Source organism: Chiloscyllium plagiosum, chromosome 18 (genome assembly GCF_004010195.1).
Source record: "Chiloscyllium plagiosum isolate BGI_BamShark_2017 chromosome 18, ASM401019v2, whole genome shotgun sequence".
In the NCBI taxonomy this organism is placed as follows: Eukaryota; Metazoa; Chordata; class Chondrichthyes; order Orectolobiformes; family Hemiscylliidae; genus Chiloscyllium; species Chiloscyllium plagiosum.
The window spans coordinates 59,546,645-59,573,955 of NC_057727.1; the positions used below are offsets into that span (position 1 = coordinate 59,546,645).

At 41.2% G+C, this 27,311-nt stretch overlaps 1 protein-coding gene across 1 annotated transcript in view; it reads right to left on the minus strand.

Moving 5' to 3' along the window:
• Nucleotides 1–22,828: 22,828 nt before the first annotated feature.
• Nucleotides 22,829–27,311, minus strand: part of LOC122559110 — a 52,015-nt gene continuing 47,532 nt past the window's right edge. The window contains exons 9-12 of the mRNA XM_043708419.1: nucleotides 26,877–27,183; nucleotides 26,245–26,493; nucleotides 25,744–25,892; nucleotides 22,829–25,649 (exon numbers count right to left, since the gene is read on the minus strand). Of these exons, the coding sequence (XP_043564354.1) occupies nucleotides 25,436–25,649; nucleotides 25,744–25,892; nucleotides 26,245–26,493; nucleotides 26,877–27,183 (919 nt within the window). The 3' untranslated portion in view covers nucleotides 22,829–25,435. The remainder of the gene's footprint in view (nucleotides 25,650–25,743; nucleotides 25,893–26,244; nucleotides 26,494–26,876; nucleotides 27,184–27,311) is intronic.

Below are 27,311 nucleotides of genomic sequence, written 5' to 3' on the forward strand. Positions count from 1 at the left end.
AAAAGTCTCCAGTTCGGTGAGTCTGCTCCGGGGTTACGTTTAACCGCCGAGCGTGGGTTGTTGGCAACCGCTCTACGAGAACTGACGGCTCCCAGTTCCGGTAACATGTAGAGTGAGTATAAGCCAGACCCGTTGTAAGTATGAGACCTGGTTGTGGCGACGCTGCGGGGAATAAAATGCTCATATTCTAGCAGACTCGCCTCTTGGTCGTTTGTTCTGTGTCAGACTACTCTCCTACGAACCTGACCTTGAGAATTTTTTTTAAAACAGCAGGTCAGGTGAATTGGCCATGCTAAATTGCCCATAGTGTGAGGTGCATTCGTCAGGGGTGGGTTGCTCTTCGGAGGGTCGGTGTGGACTTGTTGGGCCGAAGGGGCCTGTTTCCACACTGTAGGGAATCTAATCTTAAATCTAATCAAACTTTTCCCATTCATGTACTTATCCAATTATCTTTTAAAATGCTGTTACCCTACTTGCATCCACCACTTTCTCTGGCAGTTCATTCCGCACACTAACAACACTATAAACAGAATGTTGCCCCTCATCTCTTTTTTTAAATCTTTCTCCTCTCACCTTAACCATATGCCCCCTAGTTTTGAACTTCCCCCCCCCCCACCTTAGGGAAAAGACTTTTCCTACTAACCTAATTCATGCCCCTCATGATTTTCTTAACATCTGCAAGGTCACCCCTCAACTTTCTATTCTCCTGTGAAAAACATCCAGCCTATCCTTACAACTCAAACCCTCCATTCCCAACAACAACTTGGTAAATCTTTTTCTGAATCATCTCTAGTTTAATGAAGGGATGAAGCAGTTGTGTTGAGATTGCAGTTTGGGAGGAGGAAAGGGGATCTTATTGAATCATGCAAGATTCTGAAAGGGTTTAACAGAGGCTGAGAGGTCACTGCCCACAGGGAATAAAGAATTACAGGGTACAGTTTCTAAATAAGGGGCTGGCCATTTTAGACAATGCTGATTTTTCTTCTTCTTAGAGGTTCATGAACGCTTTGGTCACTGAACATATTCAGGATCGAGTTGGAGAGATTGTGAATTAACAGGCGATTCGAGGGTTGTTGGGGAGGGGGGTGGAGAAGAGTGGTTGGTGGTTCGGGCAGAACCTTGGGAGCTAAGGCCATAAGCAAAGCAGCCACATTGTTATTTAATGGTGGAGCAGGTTCGAGTGAAATGCTCCAGCTGCTTTTCTTATACAGATTTACCTCCTTGTGTCGCCATTCACAGAGGTTCCCAGACCATTTCTCAAAAAGGATACGCATTTACAGATTTTAAACAAAAAGGCACACTGATAAATAGTTTAAAAACACTTAATTAAGACCAAGGGGATTTAGAGACTGTGGGAATGTTTTAAAAGTGGTCATCTGAAGGATATTTATAATTATACTGAACACGTTGTTCATACTGATAGCCAAAGGAAGAGCCAAATGGACTACAGCATCTGTAAGGAGAGAAAAGAGCTGACATTTTGAGTCTAACTGCTTTGACAAAGGGTCAGTTAGATTCGAAACGTCAGCTCTTTTCTCTCCTTACAGATGCTGCCAGACCTGCTGAGATTTTCCAGCATTCTTTTTTTAAGATTAGATTACATTACAGCGTGGAAACAGGCCCTTCGACCCAACACGTCCACACCGACCCGCGGAAGTGCAACCCACCCATACCCCTACATTTACCCCTTACCTAACACTACGGGCAATTTAGCATGGCCAATTCACCTGACCTGCACATCTTTGGACTGTGGGAGGAAACCGGAGCACCCGGAGGAAACCCACGCAGACACGGGGAGAACGTGCAAACTCCACACAGTCAGTTGCCTGAGGCGGGAATTGAACCCGGGTCTCAGGCACTGTGAGGCAGTAGTGCTAACCACTGTGCCACCGTGCCGCCTAATTTTCTCTTTTGGTTTCAGATTCCAGCATTTGCAGTAATTTGCTTTTAGCTAAATGGACTAGATTAGATTAGCTTAGATTCCCAACAGGATGGAAACAGGTTCTTCGGCCCAACCAGTCCACACCAACCCTCCGAAGAGTAACCCACCCAGACCCTTTCCCTCTGACTGATGCACCTAACAGTACGGGCAATTTAACATGGCCAGTTCACCTAACCTACACATCTTTGGACTGTGGGAGGAAACCAGAGCACCTGGAGGGAATCCACGCAGACACGGGGAGAATGTGCAAACTCCACACAGTCGCCCAGGAATCGAACCTGGGTACCTGGCGCTGTGAGGCAGCAGTGCTAACCACTGAGCCACCGTGCTGCCAGAAAATCCATGACACCACAGTCTCCCTCTGAACATCCATTAGGTGGCTATGCATTTTTGTAGGCCAGGTTGTGTTTTAAGCTGAAATTCTGAAGAAAGTCACCAAACCTGAAACTTTAACTCTGCTTCCTATCCACAAGCGGATGTTATATGACCTGAGTTTTTCGAGCAATTTCTGATTTTGTTTCTGACTTGCAGCATCCGCAGTTCTTTGCTTTTTTTTAAAATTTAAGTTAGCATGTAACCTTACAGATTTCACACAAATCTACAGGACTACGCAAGCTCCATTTTCGTCCAGGAGGTAGCCACAGTATACCAAACTGCAAACTATCAACACAATTCTGTACTTTGAAACATTCTAAAGGGATCATGAAATAAAAGACACTTATTTTGTCTGGCTGTGTGCACAAGAGATTCTCTCTGTCTTGCACATTTATAAAGACTATCTATCTTTCAAATGATGCAAACATAAAAAGTAACCTTTACAAGCTAAGGTCTGCTCATTACAGCAGACTTACAGGAACACATCATTAAAAGAATATACAGTGCACTTGTTGCTTGACAAACACTTAAGCACATTTCTGAGGGGAAATTAATTTATTAAATTGCACACCAGTAAATTAAATGATTTCTTCCTGCAGAGCTTGAAGTCAGAGAATGGAGTTTGCTATGGCAACCAATGCAAATAACAAGTAATTTGTGCCTTTGATCTAACATATTGCAGTGATACCACAGAGTGATCTGCTGTAGTCCATGATGCCACATTACATTAATCTGCTGTTTCCCATTGAAGGAATCTTTGTAAAACGGATGGAGAAAACATGTGAAAGCACACCTCTCGTGAAAATTTCCCTGGCCTTACACTACAGGAAAGTGCTTCAAGGAAATAGAAGTACATTGTAGCAAATATCTAGTCAAATACTCTGTGGAATTTAATCTACCACCTCATGGTGAGGAGTTGCATGGCGAGATAGGGCACATCAGATTGTTCATTGAGGATAATTATCTGTTATTAACATAGTAACAATTTCAGGCAGAAGACCTTCAGTCCATCTACCCAAACTTCAAATAGTACTTACAGGAAACAGGAGAAGGCACACTCTTTGAGCTTGCTCCATCATTCAGTGGCCAATCCGAGTTCTAATTTCAGCCAGTTTGGCTTCCTACACTTTCAAAATCCTCGATTAGTACTATCAATCCATTTGGATGGCTGATCTAAATTTACCATCAGACATTGGCTAATGTCAGGTTTTGCCCACTTACCCCTCACATTAATTTCATGATGTATTTCTAATAATTCCCAGAGACAAGACCTCTCTCATTTCTTCTCAAACCCCAGTAACATTACTTGTCCCATCTCCGATGCCAGTCATCCAATTCACATTCTGATCAACTTATTAGTGCTTCTTTCAACATACGTACACATGTATCTCGCTAAACAACAAATTTTTAATGCAACCTCTCATGGTACTATGAACTCCTAGCCCCGTGGCATTGATTATTGCAAGTCAGAAGATTTTGCAAGAACCAGGATGTTAGCATTAGTGAGATGGAGTTATCAGTACTGACAGTGGCCCAAGATTTGCAAGAACTCGTTAGGATGCCTGGGATCCAACAGGCAAAATAAGTCCGGCAATATGATAGAGGAGCCTCCAGCTCTCTGAGTGTTTTACATAGTGCATTAAAAAAAACATTGCTGAAGACACCAGACCAGGAGAACAATAACAAAAGCAATAGTCAGACTTACTGAGTTGGGAACACTATTAATCATATTTTAAAATTGCATGATATTCAAAGAAACAAATTTTAATGCAATTTTTTTTAAAAACTTGCTAGAATTGATGATGCTGTATTGCATACAATCTGAAACAATGCCATTATAAAACAACTCCAGACAACACATTCATTCAACTAATCGAAAGTCACTCCAAATCCTTTGGTCTCTTTCTTTTCCTACTGCACAATTCCATGACTCTGGCTTTTACTTCCAGCATTCACTCAGCTAATATGTTTCTGCCCTCCTCATTATAAGCAACATGACTTCATCAAAAATGTCTCATGGAGGAAAACTAATTAACATAATCAGATTTCCAGATGCAGCGAGTTATAAATATTCATTGCTTTGTGCAAGTACTTGGACCATTGGTACAGAGTATTGCACATACCAACCGGAGTGCAGGTACACAGCTGGAATATACCAACCCAGACAGCACAGCTTTACCAACCAAACATAATATCAGAGAGCGCACAGGTGCATGATCTTACATATATCAGATTCATTTACATTGCATTCGCAAAATTAACAGTTAAATAAACCGATGGTAACTGCTTATTAGAATTTGTTAAATCTAGCATTCCTCTTGGTCTGAAAAAAATTCAAAGAGAATGCAAAATATATTTCATTTAAAGAAAAATGCATTCATAGCACTGGATGATGTTAGTGACAGATTGTCCAAGTTTTCACTTCCCTCACTATGCAATCCTGATTGCTGCAAAGATGTTCCTACCATACGTCCTCGCTATAAATTTCAAAATGACAACACCAGTCAGTTCTACTCTGATTCAACGTTGGGATCCAGACAGATTTGAACCTCACATTTTTTAATGCATTGTCTGAGCCGAGGTGTCTTTTTTTTTAATACTGATAAAACCTTAAGTTATCTCGGGACTGTAACTTGAAAGAAGTTCAGAGATTTACACATTCGAAACCTGCATCCCCATTCTAAGTGATTATAGACTTAACAGCAATTTACATTTGTTCAATACATCGCATCAGTTGTATGACACTTTGATCTTTTACTATAAATTCTGTGCCCTATGATCCTGCCCCACTAGCTACCTGATGAAGGAGCAGTGCTTGGAAAGCCTGTACTTCCAAATAAACTTGTTGGACTATAACCTGGTGTTGAGACATTTTTTAACTTTGTCCACCCCAGTCCAACACCGGACCACCATATCATGGCTCCCTATAAATGGCAGTGGTTATCTCCCCAGCTCAGGTTACAAACTCACAGAGAGGCTCAGTGCTAAAGACTGCTATTCAATCTAACTCATGTCGACAAAGAAACCGTCGTGGCTCCATTATGAAGGATCATTTGTCCAGCACATTGGCTTTTGTATATTGCTTAAAATGACAAACAATCGACAGGTAAACAGCATTCTGTATTTCAGGGGAATTAACTCACCCATGTTAAGCTCTAACATTCCCCAAAGATTCCATGGCAAGTCTCTCCCGAAAGCCCTCAAAAACAGCCGTAACTTACATCCACAGAAGACAAACTATCAATACATTTCTTCAACAACAACACAGCAACTTTAGTTGCCTTGGTTTCCTGTTTCGATTGATCCTGACCCATGCCCGCCATTGTCCCAAACTCCCCATCAACATGAAACTTGCTATCTCTCAAGATCCTCTTTCCACTAGATGGCAGTGACGTCAAAGGTAGACAGGGGGTTAAGCAGGTGTCTACCTCACTTGCCTTCATTGATCAGTACAAAGAGGCCCCACAGACCATTGGGCATTCATTGAGTATGGGACGTCATGCTGAGGTTGTAAACAACATCGGTGAGGCCACATTTGCAGGACTGTGTACTGTTCTGGTCACCCTGCTAGAGGGAGCTGTATGAGGATTTTGCTATAAGTGGAGGGTTTGAGTTCATAGAGTCATAGACATGTACAGCACGGAAATAGACCCTTCAGTCCACTTGTCCATGCCGACCAGATATCCCAACCCAATCTAGTCCCACCTGCCAGCACCTGACCCATATCCCTCCAAACCCTTCCTAATCATATACCCATCCAGATGCCTAAGGTCACCCCTCAGCCTCTGATGCTCCAGGGAAAACAGCCCCAGCCTGTTCAGCCTCTCTCTGTAGCTCAAATCCTCCAACCCTGGCAACATCCTTGTAAACCTTTTCTGAACCTTTTCAAGTTTCACAACATCTTTCCAATAGGAAGGAGACCAGAATTGCATGCAATATTCCAACAGTGGCCTAACCAATGTCCTGTACAGGCGCAACACGACCTCTCAATGCCTGTACTCAGTACTCTGACCAATAAAGGAAAGCATACCAAACGCCTTCTTCACTATCCTATCTCTATCTACCTGCGACTCCACTTTCAAGGAGCTATGAACGTGCACTCCAAGTCTCTTTGTTCAGCATCACTCCCTAGGACCTTACCATTAAGTGTATAAGTCCTGCTAAGATTTGCTTTCCCAAAATGCACCATCTTGCATTTATCTAATTTAAACTCCATTTGCCACTTCTCAGCCCATTGGCCCATCTGGTCAAAATTCCATTGTAATCAGAGGTAACCCTCTTTGCTGTCCACTACACCTCCAATTTTGGTGTCATCTGCAACTTACTAACTGTACCTCTTATGCTCGCATCCAAATCATTTATGTAAAGGACAAAAATAGAGGACCCAGTATTGATCCTTGTGGCACTCTACTGGTCACAGGCCTCCAGTCTGAAAAACAATCCTCCACCACCACCCTCTGTCTTCTACATTTGAGCCAGTTCTGTATCCAAATGGCTATTTCTCCCTGGATTCCATGAGATCTAACCTTGCTAACCAGTCTCCCATGGGGAACCTTGTCGAATACCTTACTGAAGTTCATACAGATCTGCCTTCATCAATCCTCTTTGTTACTTCTTCAGAAAACTCAATCAAGCTCGTTTCCTGGCTTGTCCTTACTACCCTTCTTAAACAGTGGCACCACGTTTGCCAACCTCCACTCTTCCAGCACCTCATCTGTGACTATCGATGATCCAAATATCTCAGCAAGGCCCAGCAATTACTTCCCTAGCTTCTACAGAGTTCTAGGGTCTACCTGATTAGATCCTGGGGATTTATCCACTTTTATGGGTTGCAAGACATCCAGCACTTCCTCCTCTGTAATCTAGACATTTTTCAAGATGTCACTATCTATTTCCCTACAATCTATATCTTCCCTATCCTTTTCCACAGTAAATACTGATGCAAAATATTTGTTTAGTATCTCCATCTCCTGTGGCTCCACACAAAAGCCGCCTTGCTGATCTTTGAGGGGCCCTATTCTCTCCCTAGTTACCCTTTTGTCCTTAATGTATTTGTAAAAACCCTTCGGATTCTCCTTAACTCTATTTGCCAAAGCTAGCTCATATCCCCTTTTTGCCCTCCTGATTTCCCTCTTCAGTATATTCCTCCTGGCTTTATACTCTTCTGAGGATTCACTCGATCTATCCTGTCTGTACCTGACATATGCTACCTTCTTTTTCTTAACCAAACCCTCAATTTCTTTAGTCATCCAGCATTCCCTATACCTACCAGCCTTTCTTTTCACCCTGACAGGAATATACTTTCTCTGGTCTCTTTGAAGACTTCCCATTTTCCAGCCGTCCCTTTAGCTGCGAACATCTGCCCCCAATCAGCGTTTGAAAATTCTTGCCTAATACCGTCAAAATTGGCCTTTCTCCAATTCAGAACTTCAATTTTTAGATCTGGTCTATCCTTTTCAAACACTATTTTAAAACTAATAGAATTATGGTCACTCGCCCCAAAGTGTTCCCCCACTGACACCTCGGTCACCTGCCCAGCCTTATTTCCCAAGGGTAGGTCAAGTTTTGCACCTTTTCTAGTAGGTACATACACAGACTGAATCAGAAAGTTTTCTTGTACATGCTTAACAAATCCCTCTCCATCTAAACCCTTAACACTATGGCAGTCCCAGTCTATGTTTGGAAAGTTAAAATCCCATCCCATTCCCACCCTATTATTCTTACAGATAGCTGAGATCTTCTTCCAAATTTATTTCTCAATTTCCCTCTATTAGGGGGTGCATAATACAATCCCAATAAGATGATCATCCTTTTCTTATTTCTCAGTTCCATCAAAATAACTTCCCTGGATGTATTTCCAGGAATATCCTCCCTTAGTACACTTGTAATGCTATCCCTTACCAAAAAGGGCACACTCCCCTCCTCTCTTGCCTCCCTTTCTGCCCTTCCTGTAAGCATTTGTATCCTGAAACATTAAGCTGCCAGTCCTGCCCATCCCTGAGCCATGTTTCTGTAATTGCTATGATACCTCAGTCCCATGTTCCTAACCATGCCCTGAATTCATCTGCCTTCCCTGTTAGGCCCCTTGCATTGAAATAAATGCAGTTTAATTTCAGTCCTATTTTGTTCTCTGCTTTGTCCCCGTCTGCCCTGACTGTTTGACTCGCTTCTGTTATCAACTGTACCAGTCTCAGATTGATCTCTTTCCTCACTATCTCCCTGGGATCCCCCGCAAAATAAAAACACCTTACTAGCAAATCTCCCTGCCAGTATATTAGTCCCGTTCCAATTCAGGTGCAATCAGTCCTTCTTGTACAGATCACTTCTACCCCAAAACAACTTCCATGATTCAAAAATGTGAATCCTTCTCCCATACACCAGCTCCTCAGCCATGCATGAATCTGCTCTCTCCTCCTATTCCTGCCCTCACTAGCTCGTAGCACTGGGAGTAATCCAGATATTACTACTCTCGAGGACCCCCCCCCTTTTAAATTCCTGCCTAACTCTCTGTAATCTCCCTTCAGAATCTCAACCTTTTTCCTTCCTATGTTGTTGGTTCCAATGTGAACAATGACCTCCTGCTGGCCCCTCTTCCCCTTGAGAACATTCTGCACCCTCTGAGACATCCTTGATCCAGACACCAGGGAAGCAACACACCGTTCTGATTTTTTTATATTAGAGAATATCGTAAACAAAAGCGATCTCTCGGAACCCAACGTACCCCTCATTGCAATAGAGCCAGTCTCAATACCAGAAACTTGACTGTTTATACTACATTCCCCTAAGAATCAATCACCCCCGACTTTTTCCAAAACAGCATACTGGTTTGAAATAGTTATTAGGACAGGTTGGGGATAGTCTGGGACAGTTTTTACACTGGAGCATAGGAGGCTGAGAGGCGACTTTATAGAGATTTATAAAACCATGAAGGGCATCGACAAGATGGATAGTAAGAGTGGGGGCAATTCAAAATTGGCTACACTAAATTACCCACAGTTGAGTGTGTGGTGTTGGAAAAGCACAGCAGGTCAGACTGCATCCGAGGAGCAGGGAAATCGACGTTTCGGGCAAAAGCTCTTTCCTGAAATATCGATTTTCCACGCTCCTCGGATGCTGCCTGAGCTGCTGTGCTTTTGCAGCACCACACTCTCCATTCTGATCTCCAGCATCTGCAGCCCTCACTTTCACCTAAATTACCCATAGTGTCCAGAGATGTGTAGGTTAGGTGTCTTAGCCATGGGAAGTGCAGCGTTATTTTAGCAAACATGGTTAAGAAAAATCCCAAAGCCTTTTATTCGTATATAAGGAGCAAGAGGGTAACAAGAGAAAGGGCTGGCTCACTCAAGGACAAAGGATGGAAGTTACATGCGGAGTCAGAGAAAATGGGTGAAGTTCTTAATAAGTACTTTGTGTCAGTATTCACTGAGGAGGGGGACATGACAGATGTTGAGGTTAGGGATAGACGTTTGATTGCGCTATGTCAAGTCGGCATGAGAAGGGAGGAAGTGGTGGGTTTTCTAAAAGGCATTAAGATGGTCAGGTCCCCAGGTCCGGATGGGATCTATCCCAGATTCCTGAGGGAAACGAGAGGAGAAGAGGCTATAGCCTTAACAGATATCTTTGCAGCATGCTTGCTCAGGGGTGACATCCTGGAGGACTGGAGAATTGCTGATGTTATCCCCTTGTTTAAGGAGGGTAGCAGGGATAAACTAGGTGATTATAGACCGGTTAGGGAAGCTGCTGGAGAAGATACTGAGGGATAGGATCTATTTACATTTGGAAGAAAATGGGCTTATCAGTGACAGGCAACATGGTTTTGTGCAGAGAAGGTCACGTCTTACCAACTTAATAGAATTCTTTGAGGAGGAGACAAAGTTGATTGATGAGGGAAAGGCTGTAGATGTCATATACATGGATTTTAGTAGGGCACTTGATAAGGTTCCCCATGGTAGGCTGATGGAGAAAGCAAAGTAGCATGGGGTCCAGGGTATACTAGCTAGACGGATAGAGAACTGGCTGGGCAACATGAATCAGGTAGTAATAGTGGAAGGGAGTTTTTCAAAAAGGAGAACTGAGACCAGTGGTGTCCCACAGTGATTTGAGCTGGGACCACTGTTGTCTGTGACATACATAGATGATCTGGAGGAAGATTTAGGTGGTCTGATTAGCAAGTTTGCAGAGGACACTAAGATTGGTGCTGTAGCAGATAGAGAAGGGGGCTGTCAGAGAATGCAGTAGAATACAGATCAATTGGAGTGTTGAGCAGAGAAATGGCAGATGAGTTCAATCCGGGCAAATGCGAGGTGATGCATTTTGGAAGATCCAATTTGAGAGCAAATTATATGGTAAATGGAAAAGTCCTGGAGAAAACTGATGGAGAGAGAGATGAGGGTCTTCAGGGTACAATGGACCTAAATGTGGCAATGCAGGTCAATAGCATGGTCAAGACGACATATGGCTTGCTTTCCTTTATCAGACGGAGTTGACAGGTCATGTTCCAGTTGTATAGGGCTTTGGTTCAGCCATAAAACAAGGATGGATGGGTAATGCTGTGTCCTGGAGGACGGTCACTGGACCAAAAACATTAACTCTGCTTTCTTTCCACAGATGCCGCCAGAGCTGCTGAGTTTCTCCAGCAATGTCTGTTTTTGTTTCTAATTTCCAGCATCTGCAGTTCATTGGTACTTTTGGGAATTTTAGAAGTTGCTTGACAGGGAGTTGATGCAGGTCAGTGAACAATGGAGTGATAAGTGAATGGGGCGCTTGTTGCTCATTTAAACATGAGAAGCAAAGTGTTGGTTGGCTGCTAGATCACAGTAGAATACAGGTGACCAGTCTTTGCATGGGAAAATCAAGTGTAGAGGTTACAAAGGAATAAACACAGGTTTCTGCAGATAATTGCACTAGACACAGTCAAGGAACGGGAGTGGGTGGAGATAGGGAATCTTAGTGAGGGCACAAATGCATATTTGGAAGGTCATCATGAATCAAACACAACACCAGAGTTCCAGACAGTCTGCTTCAGCTCAGACAATTAACAAAGAGAGAGATGGAGTCCATAGCTAGAGAAGGGAGTTTAAATGCGAAGGGAGCACTGAGCGAGGGGGGGGGGGGGGGGGAGAAAGGGAGGCACAGAGAGAGAGAGGAGGAGGAAGAAGGGAGGGAGGGAGAACGCGAGAGCAGAGACAGGGTTTCAATTCATGATGTGCCGGCACGAGTACTAGAGCAAAATGAAACCAGGCAGTGCAAAAAAGTAAATATTAAAGTAGCAAGAGCATTATAAATCCAATATAAAAATAGAACGTGCTGGAAATCCTCAGCAGAGCAGTTAGCGTTCATGGGAGAGAAAAGCAGAGGTAGTTGTTCAGACTCATGACCTTCCAAAAGAACAATGTGTGAAGGCTGCAGAGATAAACTTGGGGAAAAATAAAGAGTGTATCAGGAACAGATAGGGTGCCATCAGGGAACAATACAAAACCACAAAGACAGCATTTGAATGTCAATAGATTACTGTCACAGAGATATGCTTGCATACTGATCAATAAGCGAAATCAAATATTTAGGACAATTGTTTTTTTAAAATGGCAGATGGAAGAAGAGGGTGGCTTGAGGGCTGGAATGAGATAGAAAAAAATCACGGTTCAGAAAACCAGGTATAGAGTCAATTTGGATGGAATTAAAGACAGATAGACGGAAAGCTGAGATAGAGATAATGATGGTAGTAGATGACAGTCACGATAACACTGTTTTAGTGTCAGTCAGAATCAACCAGGAAATTAAAAGGTACTTCTGACATTTTCATCATAATCTTCATGGTGACTTGGCAAACTAAATTTGGAAAAGTAATCTAATCTAAAAGGCAGGAAGGTCCCCAAGCGTTCTGGACTCAATATAGAGTTCAATAACTCCACTCCCACACACCAGGCCTTGTTACCACGGTTGCTACTATACACAATCCACTGTTAGCCACTAAATATCCATGAATAGATTGATCCACTCGCTCTCCGAGTCAGATCGTTATTCACTTTGTCTGTGCAACTGTTCTTTTCTCTCTTTGGGCTCTCCCCCTACCCATCCTATCTTCTGCACATAAACCAACATTCTACGAGCTACCATCAGTTTTGAGGAAGGGTCACTTGACTGAAATGTCAAGCCTGGTTTCTCTCCACAAATGCTTCCAGATCTACTGAGCTTTTCCAGCAATTTCCTTTTTTGTGTTTGATTTACAGCATCTGTAGTTTTATTGGTTTTTATTTAGGTTTAAATTAATAATCTTGTGGTAAAAGACCTTACAGGGAAAAATCATAAAGTGAAAGGGTCATATTGATGATTTTAAATTCAAGCCAAGGAAACTATAGACATGACAGTTAAACAATGAACTTTTTAAAGCAAGGCTATGGTAAATGCTTAAAGAATTTTCAATTATACATTCCCATAAACCTACATATAAAGCAATCTAACCATGACTAACAAGAACAATAAAAAGAAAATTTCGGATGAAGAAAATTGGGAGTGCTTTAAAATGCAACACATTCACAAGAAATTGTGAAAGCAACAGAAAATAGAATGAGATCAACCAAGCCAGAGTTAAATAAAAGCTTGTCTGGGTATTTTAAAAAGCTAGATTAAAGTATACGTAGCTTCCTTAGAGGAAAGGACAGGAAAACCATAGAATCCCTACAGTGTGGAAACAGGCCATTCAGCCCAACTTGCCCACGCCGACCCTCTGAAGAGCACCCCTCCCAGAACCATCCCTCTACCCTATCCCTGCAACCCTGAATTTCCCATGGCTAACACACCTAACCTAGACATCTCTGGATACTATGGGTAATTTAGCACGGCCAGTCCACCTAACCTGCACATTTTTGGACTATGGGAAGAAACCGGAGCACCAGTGGAAACCCATGCAGTTTTGGGGAGAACGTGCAAACTCCACACAGACAGGATGGAATTAAACGCAGGTCCCTGGCATTGAGAGGCAGCAGTGCTAACTACTGAGCCATGTTGCTTAAGGACATTACAATGGTGAGTACAAAACAAGAAAATACTTTAAGAGCATGAGACAGAGAGACAGAGACAGAAACAGAGAAAAAGAGAGACTTTAACAGTGGTTCTGCTGCATAACTATTGACCAAATTAAAAAATGTAGCTGCTAGACTAGGCCTGTGGTATATGAGGGAATTAACCAGGTAGTGGTGGTAGTGTTTTTTTTTTGTGGCGGGGATGGAGAAGGAAATAGGGGAGATGTTAGAAACATATATACTTGACCTCACCTTTACCAATTTGTCTGCCATAGATGTATTTGGTCATGACTGTAGCAGTTAGCATCACAGAGTGCTTATAGAGACAAAACTCACATCTTCACTTTGAGATTGCTCTGCACTGCATTATGTGGCAACATAACCAAGCTGAAAAGGATAGAGTTTGAACAGATCTCGCAATTCAAGACTGAACATCTGAGATGCTGAGTCGTCAGCAGCAGCTGAACTATATTCAACAAACTGTAGCTGCATACCTCAGCACATTCCCCCATTCTTCCAACTTGCCATGAACCAAGGTTGATCCCCTTGCCTGATGGGAATGGCAAATGTCATAAGCAGTGCCATACCGAAAAATGTTTCAACTTAGTGGGCGGCACGGTGGCCCAGTGGTTAGCACTGCTGCCTCACAGCGCCTGTAGATCCGGGTTCAATTCCCGACTCAGGCGACTGACTGTGTGGAGTTTGCACATTCTCCCCGTGTCTGCGTGGGTTTCCTCCGGGTGCTCCGGTTTCCTCCCACAGTCCAAAGATGTGCAGGTCAGGTGAATTGGCCATGCTAAATTGCCCGTAGTGTTAGGTTAAAGGGGTAAAGGTGGGGTATGGGTGGGTTGCGCTTCGGCGGGTCGGTGTGGACTTGTTGGGCCGAAGGGCCTGTTTCCACACTGTAAGTAATCTAAAAAAAAATCTAAATCTAAAAAAAAAACTTGTCGAAGTATCACAAGGTTATTTACATGCCAAAAGGAGAAGCATCATGTGACAGATGAAACTAAGCTATTGTACAATCAACAGGTCATATCAAAACTCTGGAGTCCTACCATATCCAGTACTGAATGGGGGTAGACAACTAAATAACAAGTAGCAGAAAGCGGTTCCATTAATACTGACTTCAATGACTGGAGACATATTAAGTACAAAAGATGGCAGCTGTGGTTGTTGGTGGTCAACCATCTCCAATCAAGGATGCAGTTTTCAAGACAGTCCATTTGTAGCTGCTGAATCAATTACCTTTCCTGCATTTTAAGGTCAGAAGCTGGGATTTTTTATTTTTTTTTAAATTGATGACTACACAATGTCCAGTACCATCCACAAATCCTCATGCAGTGGAGCAGTCTATGTCTAACTCCAGTAAGACTTGGACAACATCCAGGTTTTAGCTGACAAGTGAGAATGACACGCACGCCACAAGTGCCAGGCAATGACTAATTCCAACAAGAGAATCTAACTATTGCCCCTTGTCTTTCAATGGTGTTTACATCACTGAATCCTCCACAATCATCATCTGGGGTTATCCATTGGTCAGAAACTTCATAGGACTAATCACATAAATACTGTTAAAAGTCAGAGGCCGACTTACCACCCGAGCCTCAAAAGGCTGTCTACCTTGTACAAAGCACAAGTCACACTTGCTTGGATGAGTAAGCTCCAACATCACCCAGGTCAAAGCAACCTGCTCAATTGGTACCCTCATAACCACCCTCAACACTGACACACAATGTAGTGTACAGTATCTATAAGCTGCACAGCAGCAACTCAAGCTCCTTAAACAGCACTTTCGAATCCACAATCACTACCAGCTAGAAGGACAAGAACTGCAGATAAATGGGAACAGCAACAGATCAAAGCTCCTCACCATCCTAACTTGAAAATATATTGTTTTTCCTTCACTGTCACTAGGTCAGTCCTGGAATTCTCTGTTATGGCATCATGGGGCCACATACATCAAATGGTCTGCAGCTATTCAAGGCAGCAGCCCACCAACTCAACAAGGCAATTTCCAGAATGATCGAGACAGTGACACTCGTATCCTATGATTTTTTTTAAAATGATCAAAAATGGCACTGAGGCAACTGTGCACAGATTGGCACCACTGCCCCTTCAATCCAAAATGGCATCAATTCATCATGTGGAAAAAAAGACAGGACATAAGAAGGTGTACACTTTAAAGCCAAGTTAGGGCATCTCATTTTCGTGCTGTATCTGTACATTTCAAAAGGGCAACAGACCACAATATGACCTGCAATTTTTTAACTATGAAAGAAATGTAGGATTTTAAAAAGTTTTGCTACCCTCAACCTCTTTCAGATAGATGTCTTTACATGAAGCTCATCAGGTGCTTGGTTCATAAATTGCCTCAGCTTCCACTATTTCATCAAAATACTCAGGTCATTGCCGCAATTCATATGCCAAAGCTTGGAGGACACTACTGGATCTTTGCTACTAAAGACGGCCATTTAATTGTGATATTCTCGTTACATTACTATTTGTTTATTCCCCTTTACACATGGTTAAATGCATTAATGCAAGGGTATTTGTAGGAGATATTCTGCCGCAAGCTTTATGAAAAAAAGGCATCTCACCGTTTGTCTCACCACTGAAATGCACTTAGCAGCTTGAAGTTGCTGCATTTGCACATTAGATGCAAACTAAGCTTGGCAGAGTCACATGCTGTCTATTCCAATCCATGTACGTTTTTAATAATGTGAAAAGTGCTAATTTATACCAGTCAACTTCATTGGCACTAAAGTTGTGGCACCTCATACCTTTGGTTTTAAGTGCTGATGATTTTTTCTTTAAATCAAGAAAATGTTATTGCTATTTTCATTTTATTTTTCTCCATCTAGATTTGTTTTATATACCGATTTGAAATTTAATTCATCCCCAATATACAGTTTCTTCTCAATGCTTGCACTGATAACTGTACAATCTTTCAAACGGATGAAAGAGATAAATAGACAAACACTCTGCTCAAATGCTTACAAATGCCCAGTTTTTTGAACTGCGACATCAGGCATTTACACAAGCTTGGCACACAAAACTAGTCAGATGTGCAGGGTCAAGACTGACTAATGACATTGATGCAATTACATGTCCAGCCTCAACAAATAATTTCACATTAGTTTTTCTGCCTGCGGTCCCCCCCTTGACCTTTCAACTCAAAACATAAACAGATAATGGTTATATCAACATATATATCTCACTTTCACGAACAGCAAAATGCACCACAATCACCACCACATTTGGAATTTAGACAATATGCACATATCACACTCTATTTTCCCATTCCTGGACCAGATGCATATTAAACAATCCAAATAATATCTTTATATTTCATCCCCCTGCCCCACATATTGCCATACATCAAGTCTGAGTAAAGATAACTCCAGGTTTGACACAAAATGAGAGAGTATTTATCATCTCCAAACTTGAGGAAGCAGCAATGTTACTTATACCATCTACCTAATGTTGGAATGTATACCATAACTCAGTTATCCAAATCCAACAAATACTTCAGGGCAGAATTATTTAGTTGGAGCTCAATAACATAAGCCAAGATGGTCTGAATCAAGTTACCTCTAACTCTTAAAAGGTACAATAAGTCAATTTAACTTTCACAGAGAAACTAAAGGAAGACAACTCAAAATAACAGTTTGCTGCATGAACCACAAACTGTTTTGTTTAATCAAGGATGCAGTTTCAAAGTCTACATTACCATCGTGAGCCCATTCTCAGTTCAGCAGTGACAAGGTGGTCAAATGGATGCAATCCACAGTTATCCATATACCTTACTGTGACAGTTAACTGCTGGCAATAGACTACCCTCAAAGCATCTTCTGTTGCTCCAGGCTTCTTGTTCCATTTAATTCTGTTTGCAGAACAAAAATTATCCTAGCTGTGCAGTGGATGGGATGTACATGGATTTCAGCAAGGCTTTTGACAAGGTTCCCCATAGTAGGCTCATTCAGAAAGTAAGGAGGCACAGGATACAGGGAAATCTGGCTGTCTGGATACAGAATTGACTGGTCCACAGAAAACAGAGGGTGGTGGTTGATGAAGAGTATTCAGCCTGGAGCTCGGTGACCAGTGGTGTTCTGCAGGGATCTGTTCTGGCACCTCTGCTCTTTGTGATTTTTATAGATGACTTGGATGAGCAAGTGGAATGGTGGGTTAGTTAGTTTGCCAATGACAAGAAGGTTGGTGGAGTTGTGGATAGTGTGAAGGGCTGTTGTATGTTGCAAGGGGACATTGACAGGATGCAGAACTGGACTGAAAAGTGTCAGATGGAGTTCAACCTGGAAAAGTGGGAAGTCATTCGCTTTGGAAGGTCAAATTTGAATGCAGAACACAGGGTTAAAGGCAGGATTCTTGACAGCGTGGAGGAACAGAAAGATCTTGGAGTCCATGTCCATAGATCCCTCAAAGTTTCCACTCAGGTTGATAAGGTTGTTAAGGCGTATGGTGTTGGCTTTTATTAGCAGGAGGGTTGAGTTTAAGAGTCGCAAGGTTATGCTGCAGCTCTATAGAGACCTGATTAGACCACACTTGGAATATAGTGTTCAGTTCTGGTTGCCTCATTATAGGAAGGATGTGGAAGCTTTAGAGAGGGTACAGAGGAGATTTACCAGGATGCTGCCTGGACTGGAGGGCATGTCTTATGAAGCAAGGTTGGGGGAGCTAGAGCTTTTCTCATTCAAGAGAAGGATGAGAGATGATGGGACATTGACAGGATGCAGAACTGGACTGAAAAGTGTCAGATGGAGTTCAACCTGGAAAAGTGGGAAGTCATTCACTTTGGAAGGTCGAATTTGAATGCAGAACACAGGGTTAAAGGCAGGATTCGTGGAGGAACAGAAAGATCTTGGAGTCCATGTCCATAGATCCCTCAAAGTTGCCACTCAGGTTGATAAGGTTGTTAAGGCATATGGTGTGTTGGCTTTTATTAGCAGGAGGATGCTGCAGCTCTATAGAGACCTGATTAGACCACACTTGGAATATAGTGTTCAGTTCTGGTTGCCTCATTATAGGAAGGATGTGGAAGCTTTAGAGAGGGTACAGAGGAGATTTACCAGGATGCTGCCTGGACTGGAGGGCATGTCTTATGAAGCAAGGTTGGGGGAGCTCGAGCTTTTCTCATTCAAGAGAAGAAGGATGAGAGGTGATTTGATAGAGGTGTTCAAGATGATGAGAGGTATAGATAGAATGGATAGCCAGAGACTTATTCCCATGGTGGAAATGGTTATCATGAGGAGGCATAATTTTAAGGTAATTGGAGGAAGGTTTACAGATGTCAGAAGTAGGTTTTTTTTACACAGAGAGGTGGGTGGGTGGAATGCACTGCCAGCAGTGGTAGTAGAGTCAGATGCATCAGGGACATTTAAGCAGTCTTGGATAGACATATGAAAGATAATGAAGGCTATGTAGGTTAGTCTGATCTCAAAGTAGAACTAAGAGGCTTGCTGCCACAATATCAAGGGCCAAGGGGCCAAAGGGGCTGTACTGTTGTGATTCTGTTTTGAAACAAGTCTAAACCATCACAATCATCATTCTTGGATCTTCTAACTGAGCACTGTGCCTCACATCTGCATTCCATTCTTTGCGTTCTGGAAACTTTCAGTATCCCTTGCAGTCAACAGATCTGCGCTCATCAACTTTTGCTCATCAATTGTTCTCATGCACCAGTACTCAGATCTGTGTAACATAGAGACAATCATATCTCAAAAAGGGTTTTCTGCACAAACTGCATTCCTGAAATAAAAATCTTACTTCCAGTTATTTGTTCTTGGCCAACACACTTCAACTTTCTATCCACAGTAAATTCATATTGTGTTCCAGCATCTGTAGTACTTCTGCCTAGTTTGCACCCATGTGAAACAGAAGGATCATTAACTGCATTATAAGGGTGTAACCAGTATTATACTTTAATAAAGTACTTCGATGGCTATGAAAATTGCTCTATATTTGTAATGGAGCTCACCACAAAAATACCAGTTTGCAATTTCAGAATCTGGTCATTGTGTCATGTTGGGTTATCTTTTCTACACTGTGATGTGGAGGTGCTGGCGCTGGACTGGGGTGGACAAAGTTAAAAGGCACACAACACCAGGTGTACTTCCAAATAAACCCGCGATACCCTGATGTTGTGATTTTCACGTTTTTCCACACTAGTCACTCCAAAAGCTCCTAAAAACTTTGCCCTCTGCAAAACAAACTGTAACTATTGAAAGTATAGGTTTAAGAAACAATTTTGAACAGGTACAAAAGATAATTTGTCCTTCATTTTAAAGGCTTGAGCGTGCAGTCAATATATTTTTTCCATAGACTTATGACACAAAACAGGATCAGGACTGTACAGTGAGTTGGTATAACGTATCCCAATTTCTCAAAATAGAGAAACCAGTTTCATTTACAACTCATCCCTATTCTTATGTAATTGAGAAAAGCAAGAAAACTGGAAGAGGAGATGGATACAAACATCTAGAAATTCAAATCTAAACATACACTAAGTCATCTCTTGGAAGTCACCTGGTTCATGCACCTGGTTTATTTTTCAAAACACACTGAATTCTGAAGCCATATTTTGCTTGTACTGTATTGACAGTTAAAGGGGTAAATTAGTCCAAATGCTTACACTTGAAATCTATAAATTCAAACTGCTCAGGAGTAGAAAAGAATGCTTATGAGAAAGGCAAACAGTATTTGTCTTTGTTCCAACGTTGTTACCTTGAACCAAAAAGCCCAAATTAAAAAGTCAGGCTGCACAAGTGAGCGCAAGGTTCTAGTTTCTTACTGCTAATACTGTACTTGTGATGAACAAATAAAGAAGAGATAGGCAATATAAAATTAAAGGGGGTGATGAGTAACTGTGAAGCAAGACAAATTGAGAGGCTGAATCAGGAAAAACAACCAGTTTTGGGGAAGGAATACACTAGCAGATACAACCAGCAATACAGTGGACCAGAAAAGCAGTGGAGGCAAATTCCATTCATGCATTCAAGAGGGTATTGGATGATTCTTTGGATAGAAATGATGTACGGAGATATGGGGGAAAAAGCAGGAGATTTTGGAACACTCATTCCTCCATGGACTGCTGGCTCTCCTCAGCAACATGATACTACCATAGGAGATTTTTTTTTCCCCTCGCTTCACTGTCCACTTCTGTCTCCCATAAAGGCAAGATCGGATCAATCAACAATCTTCCTGTGGATAATCAACATTAATGCAATCTGCGCTGAAAATGTGTTGCTGGAAAAGCGCAGGTCAGGCAGCATCCAAGGAACAGGAGAATCGACGTTTCGAGCATAAGTCCTTCTTCAGGAATTAATGCAATCAGTGCAATATCACATTTGTTGTCCACCCTTGGTGAAAACAAGGTTAGTTTTCACCAAAGATGCAAACTTTCTGGATTATTTAACTCAATTTTACCATTTGCTACAGCAGGAGTCAAGTTCGACTGGCATGCTTGTCCCAAAAATAAACCATACATCATTCCTTACTTTGTGCAATTTGTAACTTAACAGCACCTCTGCAGTATTACTCACACGTGCACAGCTATTAGAATTCAAGACTAAGTATATTATATCTATACAAAATTATATGATGTTAAAAAACCCTTATATATTTTCATGTTTTGTAAAACCTTTATTTCATTTTTGCCAGCTACTTGTGCCAGCTTTTACAATATAAATTACTGCCCACATTGAAATAATGGAAATGGCCCTGGTCAATATCGAACTATATGGATATGCTCACCAATTCAAAACAACAGTAAACTTGTAAAAATTATTCATTTGAAATACCATAGATGTTTCCGGAGAACTATTCTAGCATAATGGCATGCAATATTTTGAACCTGTGCATATAAATCCTTCCCCTCATTTTGTATTCCAAACCCTAATGATTTCTGGCTGCTGACAATGTTCAGACAAGATTAGATTCCCTACAGTGCGGAAACAGGCCCTTCGGCCCAACAAGTCCACACCGACCCTCCAAGCAGTAACCCACCCAGACCCATTTCCCTCTTACTAATGCCCCTAGCACTATGGGCAACTTACCATGGCCAATTCACCTGACGTGCATATCTTTGGACTGTGGGAGGAAACTCACACAAACGCGGGGGGAATGTGCAAACTCCACACAGACAGTCACCCAAGGCTGAGAATCGAACCTGGGACCCTGGTGCCGTGAGGCAGCAGTGCTATCCACTGAGCCACCGTGCCATCCCCAACTAAGGCAACTTCACATGAAAGAAATAGAAATTAAAATTCAGCTTTGAGTAAAATGCTACAGAGGATAAGGGAGAATTCTCAAAATCTTAAATCAGAACTCGTTCACATAGAATTATTACTTCACCAAAACGGAGGCTCTCTGCATATCAAAGCAGCACGCTGAAGAAACCTTTCTTTGAAACTCACTGTGCCATGATTAGTAATAAATTTATGAAATGTCTGACCGCACCCGAATCTCAGTTTTGAATTCCACCATGCCAATGAAGGGCTTCAACTATCCTTGGATGCACTGGCACCAACCCCTCACCGCCCACATCTGCCCCCGGCACTAACCCCGCTCCTCCTCCCCAGCATAAAGCCTGTCACTGCCCACACTTACTTCCAGTACCAACCTGTCACTGTTCACACCTGGCCCCAGTCCAATATGTGCAGCCCCACTGACACCAGCCATCACATACCCACATTTGAAGGCTGTAATTCTCAAAATACACCAAGTGTGTGCCCATTTCAAATTGTAGTGGTTTTAAATTTCATATTGTTTGCACCTATTACTTTCCCTCAGTGCTGACACAAAATACACTAAATTTTTCTTCAGACTCCAAACTGAGCAACATCCTACAAATAATGTGAACAAAGTAATTACGCTTACGTAATGCCCTCAGTGGGTATAAATCCCAATTGTTTATCCATCCTCGTAATACTAAAGATGCTTAAAATGTTGAACTTTTTACAAAGACTATGAAAATACCCATAAGATTTAAAATAGTTACTGAACTAAGGACATATTAATCAAAAAGGCAAAATGTCTTACCAACTTTCTAAAACATATGTACTGTCTACAACAGACATTGAAAACTTAGTCACTTTTTTTATTCATTTTAAAACTGCTCAATGAGCACATCACATTCTTCTCCAGATGAAAAATAAAAGGTTGAGAGAAACCAATTAGAGTTTCATGGCTGAGAAACAGGAGGTAGACGATTATGACGACTAGATAGAACAGGATTATGACGACACAAAAAGTGGCCATTCAGTCCATTATACTTGCATTACCTAGACTGCAGTATTCACTCAATTGCCTTAATGGCCTAACCAGATGAACTGTTTAAACACAAGGCACAAAAATGAAATTTATCAGATCACTGACAGTGCATCAGGCTTGGTTCTCCATCAGCCAGGATCGAGAGTTAGGGAGTCATTTAAAAAAAGCATGTGTGTGCAGCTTGAATTCATCACATCCAAAAGGATTTCCTTTAACAAACTTAACATCTTTATTATCTTTAGACCAACAGCAGCCTGTATACAGTACAAAAACGCAATACAATCAATTCCAGTGAAGCACAGCCACATACCTGGTCCAAGTGTAATTTTGATCCAAGCACAATTCTAAACGCATTACATCACTTTCCATCTCCCAAATAAACAGAATACCAATCCCAAGCATAATTTTAAAATGCATCACCCTGCTCCAAGCATAATATTTCCTCAATTATATCCATTTTCAGTGCTCAGCACACTGTATACTGTCAATCCATTTCCAATTTTCACCTAAACAACAACACGTTAGTAATTCAATGAAAACCACATTAGCACCTTCTTGAATAAAGTTCTTTTGTCACTTAAGTGTAAATGTGCAATGTTCAGATTAGTATTAAATGCACAATGATCGAATGAATGGTCTGTGGCAAAAATACTACAAATGGATCATGCAGTCTATAGAAATCTTGCTACAGTAAATTTTTGGCAACCTAGTGTTATAGTGACTATCTGCATAATTTTTAAAGTGACACTGAACATAGGTCATAAACTGAAGATTTTCACAACTAGAATTTACTTAAGTAAGCAGCATCAGAAAATAATGGACACATTTACTACCAAACCCAATGTGCTATACCAGTTTATATTAAGCAAGCCAAAGCAGTACTTTAGGAATAGACATAAGGAAAGCAAAATAAAATGGGATGAGGATATCCAAGAACAAGTATCAGTCCAATCATTTCACAAGTAAAAGTGCAACACTAAATAAGGTGCCCAATTACAAAAGAGATCAAGTAATTAAAAACAGTGTATGGAAAAAGAAGAGTCAATAAAAACATAATCACACAGACGTGGACTACAATCAAAAACCCTGTTCTGACTTCATCATTGGAGTAAAGTGAAGATGCTCAGAAGTGTGCTGATTTGGGAAAATAACTAAACAGTTTGCACAGAAGGTTATACCATCTGAGATTACAATTTGACAGCATGCACTTTATAATCCAAGTGGAGCTTGTATGATACATTGTACATCCAACAGAGGTTGGAAGAATCACACAACCCTCTTCACTTTATCTTCAAAAACAGACTCTTCCTAATGGATCTCCTTTGCAGGAAGACTCAATGAGACCTGCTTCACATGAAGCAGTGCATGGAACTTAAGCTATTCACAGTTCCTTTTTCCCCAGTTCCTGGGCTACTATTAGAGATCGCATAAATAACCAACTCCACACAAGTACACAATGGTCATCAAGCTGTAATATTAGGAAGATCAGCAGAGGCAAAGTGAAAAGGGGTGACGAATGATTAGCAATTATTTGCACTCAAAATTCTTGAGTTCTCCAAAAGTAGCAGAGTAGCCTGGATCAAAAGACTGGAACTAATGAGAAAGCGAAATGGATAAATGATAAATAAAGGAGTCTTTTACTGCACAGGATACAAACAGATTAAATCACGGAAGGGCAGGATAGGAAATGAGCCCCACTGACCTGTCAATACAAATAAATTACAGCTCTAGCTTTATTTAAAGGTTTGACATAGACCCTGTCTAGGGAGGTTTGTTTCCTGTAAGCTTCTTTGAGATACATAACCTGTACTGTACTACAAATAATAAAAGTACAGAGGGTTTTTTTATACTGATCTATGCACACAAGACATCTGAACATTCATAAAAGTGAAACCTTTTGTAAAAAGTATTTGTTTCTAAAAAAAAGTTGCCGATGCCAATGGCATTGACTGCTCAGATAAAAGCCAGAGCTTCCCCTTTCTGCATTATATACAGGAAGCAGAGCTCTGAAACTCCCTGAAGTAGTGTACAGCTGCCTCATCAAAAAATAAAATTAAATACAAGCTTTTGATATTTTGAAAATCATATTAACTGCTACATTTTAAAGCATCACTCAAATTGAATAATCCAATATGAAGTTTCACTCTTTGCACAAACATTCCCAACACTTTGTATCATACTTTTAGAAAGTATGAAGTACAAAAACCGATCTTGACTTTGAATCCCCAAATACTTTAGTGTACTATTAGACACATTAGCTTTCCAAGGAGATTTAGATCACAATTCTATAGGCTGCCACTTCATACCTAATCTGTGTTCAAGCCTCACTGCACCAATCCTGCATACCACGGCAGCTGAAATACACCTTGAACTTATCACATCCAGTCATTTTACAGTCAATGACTGTTTAAGCATCTCAGAAAGCTAGTGAGTGTCAAGGGTTTTTTTTTTATTAAAAAGGTACCAAATGCCAGAGTTATGATAACCCAGCTGTATTTAAACTAACGTATAAAAATCCCATTTTATTAATTCCTTATTGTATGGTTGACATGCCATGACATGGAAGCATGTTGTGTTGGACTATCAATCGGGAATAAAGGAACAGTATACAGAATACTGGGAGATGCCTTTTATTTTAGGCAATGTAATGTAATGTAAGGCAAATGTAATGTAATGTAAGGCAAATGTACATTTCTTTGTAATACAATTACAAACAACATAGCACCAACAGAGAATCACGAGTTAACAAAGAAATCGGATTTTTCCCTTTCTGTCATGCATGTCCAAGGACACTGGTCAGCAGCACTCATTTTCACTCTGAGTCAGACAAAGGATCTGCATCCGATTCAGTTGAATCAGATTCAGTTTTGGATTCTTCCCCTCTTCTCCATTCTTTGAGAAGAAGCCTCCATTGTTCAGCTTGTAGCCATGCAGCATAGGCTGCATCTAAATAATCCTGCCTGTCTTCAGGTTTTTCCAGGCAAAGCCTGAGCAACTGATCCAGTTGGTCTGACGTAAGCCGATTCCTTCAGGAGAAACCAAGAAATAAAATTTAAAATTTTCAAATACTAATAAACCACATACAGAATAACTGCCAGTCAATTGCAACCCGACTGTTACCTGTATTTGTTTTTTATCAAGTTCACAGACGTAAACCCTGTATCAGGTTCAGCAGTCGATGCAGACATCACTACACAAACTTCGGATAGTATTGAGAAGTTCGGATATTCTTTTCTCCACATATCAGAATGGGCCAAATCAATGCAAACCTTGGGGGCGAGGGGGGTGGAGGGAAAAAGAAACAAGGATTGGGACAGGGAAGATAATGAAAAAAGTTCACTCTTTCTCTAGTTATTCAAATATCTTGTGAAGAATTGACAATATTTTTCACGTGGGAGCTGTAAATGGACTTGTTCTTTATCATACAAAGCCACATTTCTATAAAGATATCAAATATTACAAAACTCTAGATCAGAATTTCTCAGTAGCAGGTCTAGAATATAATTTTCCTCTCTTTTCATACTTTGCATGCAATAAACATAACATTAATACTACATTACACTAGAATTAATACAAGTACTTAATCTACATAATGTAAAGATATTCTAAAACTTTGCTTACTTCATCCAAACTCTCTCCTTTTCTGGATGCAATTAAGTATTTCATCTGATCCCACTCTGCAACCAGATCTTTTCCATCGTTCGAAAGTAGGTCTGAAAAATGACTCTGGAGAGCTGCTGCTTCACTATTGCCATATTGAGCCAGTTTCTCTGGATCAGAAGGAATCCTATCTGGATCTAGGATACGAAAAGCTCTGATGATTGCATTATCAGGGAACCTCTCCTTCAGACTGTCAACAATATTCTTCACCTAATAAAAACAAAACAAGCAATAATCAAGACAAGTTAAAGAGCTGTTCTACAGTAAAACATCAACTCCATTAACCCATTTTTGCTAATGATCAGTTTTTACTGAACTATAACTAACCCAGGGGCCTGTCTCAGTACTGAGAACAGCTGAGAATCTCTGGACTTTTCTATACCAGAGTGGTGTAGATGCTTAACAGTGAGTATATTAAAGGCTGAGGCAAGAGAGACATTTTGCAGTCCCAGGGAATAGAAGCAGCTAGGAGTGGGCTGGAAAGTGGAGTTGTGAGGTTACAATGAATGACAAAAGTAAGCTTGAAAGTCAATACACTATACTCCTGCTTCTATCTTTTCTTGGTAGTGGCATTATTTTTAAAATATACTAACCAGAGTTTTAACAGAGAGAGCTATCTCATCAGTAGCTTTAGCTGCTGTCTTATGAAGTATAGGTCCATGTGGTTTCCTGGTCATGGGTGGCCGAGAAAGAGCACCACTTTCCAGTAGCTGTATTCCCAATAGAAAGCTGCTCTCCCACAGTATGTTGTTTCCAAGGTACTTGCACTCAAGGAGATTGATTGTAGCTTGAACCCTTTCAGGTACTCTGACTGGATTCACAAATCTTTCTTGAAAAAATAGTGACAGATTGTCCAAGTGGTGGAGGAGATCTCTCAAGAAGAAAATGGCAAGTAGAATGCTGTAAACATAAAGAGAGAAAGAGAGACATTTCACAAACAGAGGATCTGGTCATCTTAGTTGCAAACTTGCAGTGTAATTGACAGCTTTAGCAATGGCTCAGCTAGTACCACTTCAGCCTGTTAAATC